Source organism: Triticum aestivum, chromosome 7A (assembly GCF_018294505.1).
Source record: "Triticum aestivum cultivar Chinese Spring chromosome 7A, IWGSC CS RefSeq v2.1, whole genome shotgun sequence".
Classification (NCBI taxonomy): Eukaryota; Viridiplantae; Streptophyta; class Magnoliopsida; order Poales; family Poaceae; genus Triticum; species Triticum aestivum.
In genome coordinates, this window is record NC_057812.1 from 138,100,903 (window position 1) to 138,113,991 (window position 13,089).

Sequence of the window (13,089 nt, forward strand, 5' to 3'; positions counted from 1 at the left end):
CAAGAAGAGACAAGAAAGTGAATTCTCATATTGAGCGTTTTCCCAGTGCTCTCATGTTGTTTCGTGGAGCCCATGGATCAGGAATTTAGGCTCCATTTGTTTAAATTCAAGTTGAAGAGTGATGTGATTATTTTTATCTCCGTGCAATTGTTGGAACTCAGAGCGAACAAGTGACATGATCTGGGCTTCACCATGTTTCAGAACTTGGCGTTGTCCAGCAAACATTGTTCAGCTGTTTGTCCAATCCTGTATCCTGCTGGCACTCTGATGTAGCTTCACTGAATAATCTGAATGCATTATACGCCACTACGCCAGGCTAGTAGCTAGCAGCCACGAAATTTCTTGGCTACCTGTTATATTCCGTGCCTTTGAACACAGATCCTTCACTTGCTTCATTCAGAGTTTCATTTGCCTTTCCATGTTCCCTATCCTGTGCAATTTTCAGTAAGGAAACATAGAGTATGCATAGAAGCCCAACAAATGCAATTTTTCAAGTCAAAGGATACTGAAATTAAGCTCTATCACCCGGTTACCTTCTGTTCCATAAAACCATACAGGCTTCAGATGGAAAGGAAAAAAATATGGACCATCAGTTATTCAAGGGAAACCCTTTTTCGTCATTCAATATCATGATTGTTCAAAAGCAAACAATCTCATGAAACTATTGTTAAACATCTACATCTAACAGAACCAAGCGCAAGGCTACACACATAAAACAACTAGTAGCAGAGGACAAAGGTAGGAGGAAAGAAGCAGGTGAGATTTGTGTCGCCATCACATTGTGGTCATAGTGATTGCCCAAATGGCCAGCATACTCAAGTCAACAGAACCAAGTGCCACACATATTTTATGGTATGGACACAGACAAGACCCCAGCCCAAGACCATGCACATGCAATTGCATGCAGCAACAGCAAGCTATCTACCATAAAGTGAACGCAAATGCTAAGGGCATATCAGTCTTTTCCACTTGAATGATTATGTCTAGCATGGTGTTGTTCTTCTAGGAAACATGGATCAGCAAGCCATTATATATAGGAAGGTATGTTCAGGCGACCAGCAATCCCAAAGACAGGAACACTAAGGTGTGAAGGGGAGGCATATCGTCTCGTCTCCCCCATCCTGCCGGCATTGACCTATCCTAGTATCCATCAATGGGGAGGCCACCTTCTAGTGATGAGAATGGCCTCAAGAAGGGCCCCTGGACTACTGAAGAAGACGAGAAGCTCATGAGCTACATCCAGAAGCATGGCCATGGAAGCTGGAGATCCCTACCTCAACTTGCTGGTACTCATACATGATACATCACTCTCTCTCTCTTTCTCTGCCTCATGCACATTTCCTTCACTGAGAACCATATTTTCTTGCAGGCCTGAACAGGTGTGGTAAGAGCTGCAGGCTAAGATGGACCAACTACCTGAAGCCAGACATCAAGAGAGGGAAGTTCTCCCAGGAGGAAGAGCAAACCATCCTCCAGCTGCATACCGTCCTTGGCAACAAGTACTAACTGCACCTACATTCCACTGCATAAATCTCACATGAAAAGTTTTAGCTAATATGTATGTAACCGTACCAGGTGGTCGGCTATTGCGAAGCATCTCCCTGGACGGACAGACAACGAGATCAAGAACTTCTGGAACACCCACCTCAGGAAGAAGCTCATCAAGATGGGCATCGATCCGATGACCCACCGTCCGAGAACAGACTTCTTTGCTGCTCTCCCGCAGCTCATTGCACTCGCCAACCTTCGGCAGTTCATCAATCAGCAACCATGGGATGACCACACCGCCGGGCTGCAAGCTCAGACAGCACAGGCTGCCAACCTCCAGTACGTGCAGTCACTGCTTCACTCTGCAGCCTCCATTGCTGCCAGCCCCACTACCAGCAGCAGCCTCAACAGTCTCACCATGGACCTGGAGCAGATCAACTTCTTGAGCCCTCCGCAGATGCTTTCTCCAAGTGTACTTGAGGGTAATGGTGGCATAGACTTAGCAGGGCAGGTGGCTCAGAACCAAATGCCTAGCATTACCTTTGATCACACAATTGGCAACATCAACCCGGGTTCAGATAACCATGTTGAAACCAGTGGGCAGCACCGCAGTGAGGAAGAGAATAACAGCAAGAAAAGGCAGTTTCTCTCTGAAAACTCCCTTCCACCTCTCACTGACATGGCGGCTTCCAACATTTGCAATACCATCAGCACCTCAAACTGCGACGGCGTTAGTAGTCCGTTTCCCAGTTGGTCAGAAATCCTACTTGATGAAGAGCTGCTGAGCGAGTTTGCATGATGTAACCTGAATTCCCTAGCTTGAATTGCATACTAGCCTGTGGCTTGCATTTTTGGAATTTAGGCTTATCATTTTACCACTTTTTTACATAGTTTCTTTAGATTTCTTTTTCATGCACTTGTAGACTCAGAAAGGAGTCCATAGATAAGCCTACAAGCATGAGATGTTTTTATTCTGACTACTATGGTATGTATGTGTACATATAATACACATGTAAGGTTGCTTGGGTTGTTCTTCCTTTCTCTCTCTGCCACTATATCTTAGTTCCTGGAGTACTGTTTTGTCCTAGTTGCTCGAAAATAGGTCATTTCGAACTTTGATACAAATGGTGCGATGATATAGCTTGACTGACAACACGCGTCAAAGAAAAATACCGCTCACTGCTACCACACCAGAGGTCATCTATCATATATAGCAGAACTAACATAAAGAAAAGTTGCCTGATTGCACTTTATGCAGCTTCTAAATGTTTTTCTTGAAGTACTGTTTGGTGATCTAGAATGACTGAAGCCATCTAGATGCTATTACAGATAGTGCGAAAAATAAAACTAAAAGCACGAGTATGCAGAAGAAGTTTGTTGAGTCAGGTAGCAAGAGGATTGACTAAATTCTGTCATGTCAACCAACAGTGACTGAAAACTGGTATGAATTACAGGAAACTCACAAACAGCTAGCTGAAAAACATGAGGAAATATTTAACTGTCATAAACATAAGCTTCTATGAAGGATTGTTAGCATTTTTTCTTCCTGTCAGGGTCAGCACATGTCCTTGCCTTAGAGCAGGTAAAAGTTTGCCCCCTTTTCTTCCAAGAAATTGACTCCGAAAACATGTTCTCAAGTGGTAGCAACCTAACATCAACATCAACACTAAGATGTGTGCTTATATGCTTTCCAAAAACGCGAAAAGCGCAAATGCTAAATCATGGTGCATATCTTCATTGCAACCACCAATTACTCCACTTGCAAAATACCGCTTTAAGAGTATAACAGATTCATCACTACTTTAAGAGAGCGCATACATATTTATAGAAGAGAAAAAGGTCATAGGCATTTACATCACTATATGTTGGACAGAGCAATAAGTTTCCTGTGCCACTGATAAAAATGAAAATTCAAGTCTAATCATAGGTTTCAACTGCTACACCACACCTAGACTTGCGTGTTTGGTAGAACTGGGAAAGAAAAATGGACAGGTCATGACCAATCTTATCAGATAAATAGCTTCCACTGGTAAGGACTAACTAGGCAGTCAGTCAGTCCATATGACACAGATAAATAGTTAACAGTGACTTCTTGATTATGGTCAAACTTTACATAATCACAACATATACCCTTGTAGTACTTTTGAAGTTGCAAGTATACTCTTTAAGCTGGAGTAAATAGATATTTTTTTCTAACTTCTATTTACGCGTCTGAAGTTTGATATGATACAGATAACAATAGCACCTTCATTCTTCAATTGTCAAGCATAGAGTGGACATGTCGATTCGATGCTCTCTATAACCGCCTAAGAATCGTGTTACAGACTGCGGCTCAAGTTGTGAAGTCTGGTATATTTTAAGTTTCTCCAGGACACAAAAGATAACCTAAGGAGCAGAAAATGGTGGGCACCGAGAAACATGAGAAATTCTTCTTTCAACCTAAGGAGCTAGGATGCTTGGATGATACATCAGCAATGGTGGAAAGTGGCAGGACAATCAAATCATCACAGTGCACATCGCCTTACATTTCCTCCCTACCCAACCAACCAATGCAAGCAAAATAAGCTGCGCATTTCCTCTCCACCCAATCAATGCACGGAGGCACCAGTCTACTGAATCATGGTAACCTGGAGGTAATTTTCGAGTGAACTACATCAAGAAAATACCAGTTTTGGCCATAAGCACACAGTTTATGAGCTCAATAAATAGTATGACTTGCAGAATATAGAGGAGTGATGAGGTAATTGGAGAGCGTTTCTATACTAAAATCGCCCTAAGCTCTCCTCGCACGTTGACCAAAATGGCATTGTGCCGTATCGTACCACTCAATGCATTCGGAGGGACTCGCCGGACTTGAAATCTTGGCACTGCCGTAGGTGGGGACAGCTCGAGGTCCGCCGCCACCTCCACCTGCGCAGCCTCCGTCCGTCGGGTCCGCCGCCAGCCCAGCAATCTTCGCCCTCCGGTGACCGCTGCGAGTGGAGAGGAGGCTTGAGAAAGATGGGCCAGTTAGATGGGCTCCGTGTTTTGAGCCCAGTATCAAAACTACCCTGAAAGGCTGAAAAAGATGTTTTTTTAGGGGTAAAACCAAACTTTATAATGAAATTCCACATGTAGTGGGATACATCTGACATCATGAGGAACACCAAATCAGACGTGGCGTCCTGGACCTCTAGAGAAAGAAAACTTTGCTAAACGATGTGCTTCAACATTGACAACACGACTCTCAAAAACAAAAGTACAGTGCAATGGGGGTGCTCTGAGGTTAATCTCGCTGACAATCGCTCCATACCTCCCCCTAGCGTTTTTGTTGATGTCTGATACCACCTGTTGGCAATCCGAAGCCACCACCAGGTTTTGGATTCCAAGATCCTCTGCCAGGGCCAATGCCTCCCGGCATGCCATCGCTTCAAGGGAGGCTGGGTCCGTGACCCCTTCGACAACAAGGGATGAACTCCCCATGTAATTTCCATCTTCATCTCTGCAAATTGCCACAGCTGATCCTCCACTTCTACCTGCCACACCGGCATCCACATTATCTTGAAGTGTCCAGTTGGTGGCTTCGCTGGACGTCTATTCACATGATCACGTGTGACGACTGTCGACGCCCGCCTTTGATTTTTCTCGTTGACAATGCCAAGGTCGGATATAAACCTTGTGATGAATCCATGAGTCGCGTGGGGACTTTGGAATATAGCTTCGTGGAGCGCCTTACATATTGAGTGCCAGATAGCCCAAAGAGTCACTGCAACCAATACGAACTCTTCATGAGATAGCAGCTCCATTAGTGTAAATAGCCACATCTTTGCCTTGGGCTCAGATGTTTCTATTATTTTATGTGTAATCTCCTCATCCATGAGAGCCCATACGCTTCTAGACGACGTGCATTCCAAGAGTGGATGACGCCAGGAGTCTGGGACTCCACACATGCCTCACTGTGGGGAATCGGCCATATGACGATGAGCACGCACATCATTAGTCGGGAGCGAGTGTTTTGACAATCTCCATAAAAACATTCGTACTTTGCCCGGAACTGCAGTTTTCCACAAGGTTTTCCACGCCCCCTCCTCGGCCCTGGAGCTGGATGATCCTGGGACTTCCTCAAGCCATGCCTCTCTTCGGTTCCTTGTAGCAACGAGCATGTTATATGCTGATTTCACAGAAAAAGAACCATGCTTTTCGTAGTGCCAAGACCAAAAGTCATCGACATTTCGTGTGCACAAGGGTATTCCAAGTATAACATGTGCATCCATCGGCATAAAGGTTGTTTGGACAAGCTGTTTATTCCAGGACGCGGTTACGCTCGTTATGAGCTCAGAAACCATAGTGGGAGGGTTAGGTGTGGTAGATCCATATGGCTGCATCATCTCCTCTCTAGGTACCCAGTTTTGCGTCCATATATTTGTATCTGCACCGTTGCCAATCCGCTTGATCAAACCTTGTTTCAGTACATCTCTTCCCTCTATAATGGCACACCAAACCTGGCTAGGGTGGTTTCCCAGCACTGCTTGCAAGATGTCTGAATTTGGGAAATAAGCGCTTTTCAGCACACGCGCACTTAGAGATTCCGGATGCTGCAACAGTCGCCATGCTTGCCTTGCCAACATGGAAAGATTAAAAAGCTCGAAATCTTTGAAACCAAGACCTCCCATACCTTTTGTTGTGTCATTGTTTTCCAAGAGACCCAGTGCGGTTTCCGTTTTCCATCCTTTGTCCCCCACCAGAATTTTCGAATTAGCATATTCAGATGTTCACATAAACCTCTTGGGAGTTTGAAACAAGACATGGAGAAGACCGGGACTGCCTGAGCCACAGATTTGACAAGAACTTCCTTACCAGCAGAAGACATGGTGCGCTCAATCCAACCCTGTACCTTGCTCCAAAGTCGGTCTTTGAGGTATTTAAAAGCCCCATTCTTCGAACTCCCTATGTCTGAAGGCATTCTCAAGTACTTTTCATTTAGTGTTTCGTTGGGAACATTGAGCGTCTCTTTGATCTCTTGCCTGACCGACTCCGGAACACCCTTGCTAAAATAGATAGAAGACTTGGCATAGTTAATACGCTGCCCGGTTGCCTGACAGTATGTGTCCAGGACATGGTACACCTGTTGGGTTTCGTAGTAATTTCAAAAAAATTCCTACGCACACGCAAGATCATGGTGATGCATAGCAACGAGAGGGGAGAGTGCTGTCTACGTACCCACGCAGACCGACTACGGAAGCGTTGACACAACATAGAGGAAGTAGTCGTACGTCTTCATGATCCAACCGATCAAGCACCGAAACTACGTCACCTCCGAGTTCGAGCACACGTTCAGCTCGATGACGATCCCTGGACTCCGATCCAGCAAAGTGTCAGGGAAGAGTTCCGTCAGCACGACGGTGTGGTGACGATCTTGATGTACTACAGCAGCAGGGCTTCGCCTAAACTCCACTACAGTATTATCGAGGAATATGGTGGCTGGGGGCACCGCACACGGCTAAGGAATAGATCACGTGGATCAACTTGTGTGTTCTAGGGTGCCTCTGCCTCAGTATATAAAGGACTAGAGGGGGGAGGCTGGCCGGCCAAGGTGTGGCGCGCCAGGAGAGTCCTACTCCCTCTGGGAGTAGATTCCCCCCCAATCCTAGTTGGAATAGGATTCGCGGAGGGGGAAAAGAGAGAGAGGGGGCCGGCCACCTCTCCTAGTCCTAATAGGACTAGGGGAAGGGGGAGGCGCGCAGCCCATGTAGGGCTGCCTCTTCTCTTTTCCACTAAGGCCCATCATGGCCCATTTAGCTCCCGGGGGGTTCCGGTAACCTTCCCGGTACTTCGGTAAAATCCCGATTTCACCCGGAACACTTCCGATATCCAAACATAGGCTTCCAATATATCAATCTTTACGTCTCGACCATTTCGAGACTCCTCGTCATGTCCATGATCACATCCGGGACTCCGAACAACCTTCGGTACATCAAAATGCATAAACTCATAATATAACTGTCATCGTAACCTTAAGCGCGCGGACCCTACGGGTTCGAGAACAATGTAGACATGACCGAGACACGTCTCCAGTCAATAACCAATAGCGGGACCTAGATGCTCATATTGGCTCCTACATATTCTACGAAGATCTTTATCGGTCAGACCGCATAACAACATACGTTGTTCCCTTTGTCATCGGTATGTTACTTGCCCGAGATTCGATCGTCGGTATCCAATACCTAGTTCAATCTCGTTACCGGCAAGTCTCTTTACTCGTTCTGTAATACATCATCTCGCAACTAACTCATTAGTTGCAATGCTTGCAAGGCTTATGTGATGTGCATTACCGAGAGGGCCCAGAGATACCTCTCCGACAATCAGAGTGACAAAACCTAATCTCGAAATACGCCAACCCAACATGTACCTTTGGAGACACCTGTAGTACTCCTTTATAATCACCCAGTTACGTTGTGACGTTTGGTAGTACCCAAAGTGTTCCTCCGGTAAACGGGAGTTGCATAATCTCATAGTTATAGGAACATGTATAAGTCATGAAGAAAGCAATAGCAACATACTAAACGATCGGGTGCTAAGCTAATGGAATGGGTCATGTCAATTAGATCATTCTCTTAATGATGTGATCCCGTTAATCAAATAACAACTCATTGTTCATGGTTAGGAAACATAACCATCTTTGATTAACGAGCTAGTCAAGTAGAGGCATACTAGTGACACTTTGTTTGTCTATGTATTCACACATGTATTATGTTTCCGGTTAATACAATTCTAGCATGAATAATAAACATTTATCATGATTATAAGGAAATAAATAATAACTTTATTATTGCCTCTAGGGCATATTTCCTTCAGTCTCCCACTTGCACTAGAGTCAATAATCTAGATTACACCGTAATGATTCTAACACCCATGGAGCCTTGGTGCTGATCATGTTTTGCTCGTGGAAGAGGCTTAGTCAATGGGTCTGCAACATTCAGATCCGTATGTATCTTGCAAATCTCTATGTCTCCCACCTGGACTAGATCCCGGATGGAATTGAAGCGTCTCTTGATGTGCTTGGTTCTCTTGTGAAATCTGGATTCCTTTGCCAAGGCAATTGCACCAGTATTGTCACAAAGGATTTTCATTGGACCCGATGCACTAGGTATGACACCTAGATCGGATATGAACTCCTTCATCCAGACTCCTTCGTTCGCTGCTTCCGAAGCAGCTATGTACTCCGCTTCACATGTAGATCCCGCTACGACGCTTTGTTTAGAACTGCACCAACTGACAGCTCCACCGTTTAATGTAAACATGTATCCGGTTTGCGATTTAGAATCGTCCGGATCAGTGTCAAAGCTTGCATCAACGTAACCTTTTATGATGAGCTCTTTGTCACCTCCATATACGAGAAACATATCCTTAGTCCTTTTCAGGTATTTCAGGATGTTCTTGACCGCTGTCCAGTGATCCACTCCTGGATTACTTTGGTACCTCCCTGCTAGACTTATAGCAAGGCACACATCGGGTCTGGTACACAGCATTGCATACATGATAGATCCTATGGCTGATGCATAGGGAACATCTTTCATATTCTCTCTATCTTCTGCAGTGGTCGGGCATTGAGTCTTACTCAATTTCACACCTTGTAACACAGGCAAGAATCCTTTCTTTGCTTGATCCATTTTGAACTTCTTCAAAATTTTGTCAAGGTATGTTGTTTGTGAAAGTCCAATTAAGCGTTTTGATCTATCTCTATAGATCTTTATGCCTAATATGTAAGCAGGTTCACCGAGGTCTTTCATTGAAAAAACTCTTATTCAAGTATCCCTTTATGCTATCCAGAAATTCTATATCATTTCCAATTAGTAATATGTCATCCACATATAATATTAGAAATGCTACAGAGCTCCCACTCACTTTCTTGTAAATACAGGCTTCTCCGAAAGTCTGTATAAAACCAAATGCTTTGATCACACTATCAAAGCGTTTATTCCAACTCCGAGAGGCTTGCACCAGTCCATAAATGGATCGCTGGAGCTTGCACACTTTGTTAGCTCCTTTTGGATCGACAAAACCTTCTGGTTGCATCATATACAACTCTTCTTCCAGAAATCCATTCAGGAATGCAGTTTTGACATCCATTTGCCAAATTTCATAATCATAAAATGCGGCAATTGCTAACATGATTCGGACGGACTTAAGCATCGCTACGGGTGAGAAGGTCTCATCGTAGTCAATCCCTTGAACTTGCCGAAAACCTTTCGCGACAAGTCGAGCTTTGTAGACAGTAACATTACCATCAGCGTCAGTCTTCTTCTTAAAGATCCATTTATTCTCAATTGCTTGCCGATCATCGGGCAAGTCAACCAAAGTCCATACTTTGTTCTCATACATGGATCCCATCTCAGATTTCATGGCTTCAAGCCACTTTGCGGAATCTGGGCTCACCATCGCTTCTTCATAGTTCGTAGGTTCATCATGATCTAGTAGCATGATTTCCAGAACAGGATTACCGTACCACTCTGGCGCGGATCTTACTCTGGTTGATCTACGAGGTTCAGTAGTATCTTGATCTGAAGTTTCATGACTATCATCATTAGCTTCCTCACTTATTGGTGTAGGTGTCGCAGAAACAATTTTCTGTGATGTACTACTTTCCAATAAAGGAGCAGGTACAGTTACCTCGTCAAGTTCTACTTTCCTCCCACTCACTTCTTTCGAGAGAAACTCCTTCTCTAGAAAGGATCCATTCTTAGCAACGAATGTCTTGCCTTCGGATCTGTGATAGAAGGTGTACCCAACAGTCTCCTTTGGGTATCCTATGAAGACACATTTCTCCGATTTGGGTTCGAGCTTATCAGGTTGAAGCTTTTTCACATAAGCATCGCAGCCCCAAACTTTAAGAAACGACAACTTTGGTTTCTTGCCAAACCACAGTTCATAAGGCGTCGTCTCAATGGATTTTGATGGTGCCCTATTTAACGTGCATGCGGCCGCCTCTAGAGCGTATCCCCAAAACGATAGCGGTAAATCAGTAAGAGACATCATAGATCGCTCCATATCTAGTAAAGTACGATTACGACGTTCGGACACACCATTACGCTGTGGTGTTCCGGGTGGCGTGAGTTGTAAAACTATTCCACAATTTTTCAAATGTACACCAAACTCGTAACTCAAATATTCTCCTCCACGATCAGATCGTAGAAACTTTATTTTCTTGTTACGATGATTTTCAACTTCACTCTGAAATTCTTTGAACTTTTTGAATGTTTCAGACTTGTGTTTCATTAAGTAGATATACCCATATCTGCTTAAGTCATCTGTGAAGGTGAGAAAATAACGATATCCGCCACGAGCCTCAATATTCATCGGACCACATACATCTGTATGTATGATCTCCAACAAATCTGTTGCTCTCTCCATAGTCCCGGAGAACGGTGTTTTTGTCATCTTGCCCATGAGGCACGGTTCGCAAGTACCAAGTGATTCATAATCAAGTGGTTCCAAAAGTCCATCAGTATGGAGTTTCTTCATGCGCTTTACACCGATATGACCTAAACGACAGTGCCACAAATAAGTTGCACTTTCATTATTAACTCTGCATCTTTTGGCTTCAACATTATGAATATGTGTATCACTACTATCGAGATTCATCAAAAATAGACCACTTTTCAAAGGTGCATGACCATAAAAGATATTACTCATATAAATAGAACAACCATTATTCTCTGATTTAAATGAATAACCGTCTCGCATCAAACAAGATCCAGATATAATGTTCATGCTCAACGCTGGCACCAAATAACAATTATTTAGGTCTAATATTAATCCCGAAGGTAGATGTAGAGGTAGCGTGCCGACCGCGATCACATCGACTTTGGAACCGTTTCCCACGCGCATCGTCACCTCGTCCTTTGCTAGTGCCCGCTTATTCCGTAGTCCCTGTTTCGAGTTGCAAATATTAGCAACAGAACCAGTATCAAATACCCAGGTGCTACTGCGAGCTCTAGTAAGGTACACATCAATAACATGTATATCACATATACCTTTGTTCACCTTGCCATCCTTCTTATCCGCCAAATACTTGGGGCAGTTCCGCTTCCAGTGACCAGTCTGCTTGCAGTAGAAGCACTCAGTTTCAGGCTTAGGTCCAGACTTGGGTTTCTTCTCCTGAGCAACAACTTGTTTGCTGTTCTTCTTGAAGTTCCCCTTCTTCTTCCCTTTGCCCTTTTTCTTGAAACTAGTGGTCTTGTTGACCATCAACACTTGATGCTCCTTCTTGATTTCTACCTCCGCAGCTTTCAGCATTGCGAAGAGCTCGGGAATAGTCTTGTTCATCCCTTGCATATTATAGTTCATCACAAAGCTCTTGTAGCTTGGTGGCAGTGATTGGAGAATTCTGTCAATGACGCAATCATCTGGAAGATTAACTCCCAATTGAATCAAGTGATTATTATACCCAGACATTTTGAGTATATGCTCACTGACAGAACTGTTCTCCTCCATCTTGCAGCTATAGAACTTATTGGAGACTTCATATCTCTCAATCCGGGCATTTGCTTGAAATATTAACTTCAACTTCTGAAACATCTCATATGCTCCATGACGTTCAAAACGTCGTTGAAGTCCCGATTCTAAGCCATAAAGCATGGCACACTGAACTATCGAGTAGTCATCAGCTTTGCTCTGCCAGACGTTCATAACATCTGGTGTTGCTCCAGCAGCAGGCCTGGCACCCAGCGGTGCTTCCAGGACGTAATTCTTCTGTGCAGCAATGAGGATAATCCTCAAGTTACGGACCCAGTCCGTGTAATTGCTACCATCATCTTTCAACTTTGCTTTCTCAAGGAACGCATTAAAATTCAACGGAACAACAGCACGAGCCATCTATCTACAATCAACATAAACAAGCAAGATACTATCAGGGACTAATTTCATGATAAATTTAAGTTCAATTAATCATATTACTTAAGAACTCCCACTTAGATAGACATCCCTCTAATCTTCTAAGTGATCACGTGATCCAAATCAACTAAACCTAACCGATCATCACGTGAGATGGAGTAGTTTTCAATGGTGAACATCGTTATGTTGATCATATCTACTATATGATTCACGCTCGACCTTTCGGTCTCCGTGTTCCGAGGCCATATCTGCATATGCTAGGCTCGTCAAGTTTAACCTGAGTATTCTGCGTGTGCAAAAACTGGCTTGCACCCGTTGTAGATGGACGTAGAGCTTATCACACCCGATCATCACGTGGTGTCTGGGCACGACGAACTTTGGCAACGGTGCATACTCAGGGAGAACACTTCTTGATAATTTAGTGAGAGATCATCTTATAATGCCACCGTCAATCAAAGCAAGATAAGATGCATAAAAGATAAACGTCACATGCAATCAATATAAGTGATATGATATGGACATCATCATCTTGTGCTTGTGATCTCCATCTTCGAAGCACCGTCGTGATCACCATCGTCACCGGCGCGACACCTTGATCTCCATCGTAGCATCGTTGTCGTCTCGCCAATCTTATGCTTCCACGACTATCACTACCGCTTAGTAATAAAGTAAAGCATTACATCGTGATTGCATTGCATACAATAAAACGACAACCATAAGGCTCCTGCC

At 44.1% G+C, this 13,089-nt stretch overlaps 1 protein-coding gene across 1 annotated transcript; it reads left to right on the forward strand.

Annotated features, from left to right (window-relative positions):
• Positions 1 to 1,072: 1,072 nt before the first annotated feature.
• Positions 1,073 to 2,521, forward strand: LOC123154763 (transcription factor MYB93). Its single transcript, XM_044573403.1, has 3 exons — positions 1,073 to 1,286; positions 1,370 to 1,499; positions 1,576 to 2,521. Exons 1-3 carry the CDS (start codon positions 1,154 to 1,156, stop codon positions 2,285 to 2,287), a joined length of 975 nt encoding a protein of 324 aa, XP_044429338.1. The 5' UTR covers positions 1,073 to 1,153; the 3' UTR covers positions 2,288 to 2,521.
• The last annotated feature ends 10,568 nt before the right edge of the window (positions 2,522 to 13,089 follow it).

Bases quoted from the DNA above. Each gene is read 5' to 3' on its own strand.
- LOC123154763 (XM_044573403.1), top strand. From the start codon at position 1,154: ATGGGGAGGCCACCTTCTAGTGATGAGAATGGCCTCAAGAAGGGCCCC. The intron at 1,287-1,369 runs GTACTCATACAT...ATTTTCTTGCAG, and splicing joins ATCCCTACCTCAACTTGCTG to GCCTGAACAGGTGTGGTAAG. The intron at 1,500-1,575 runs GTACTAACTGCA...TAACCGTACCAG, and splicing joins CATACCGTCCTTGGCAACAA to GTGGTCGGCTATTGCGAAGC.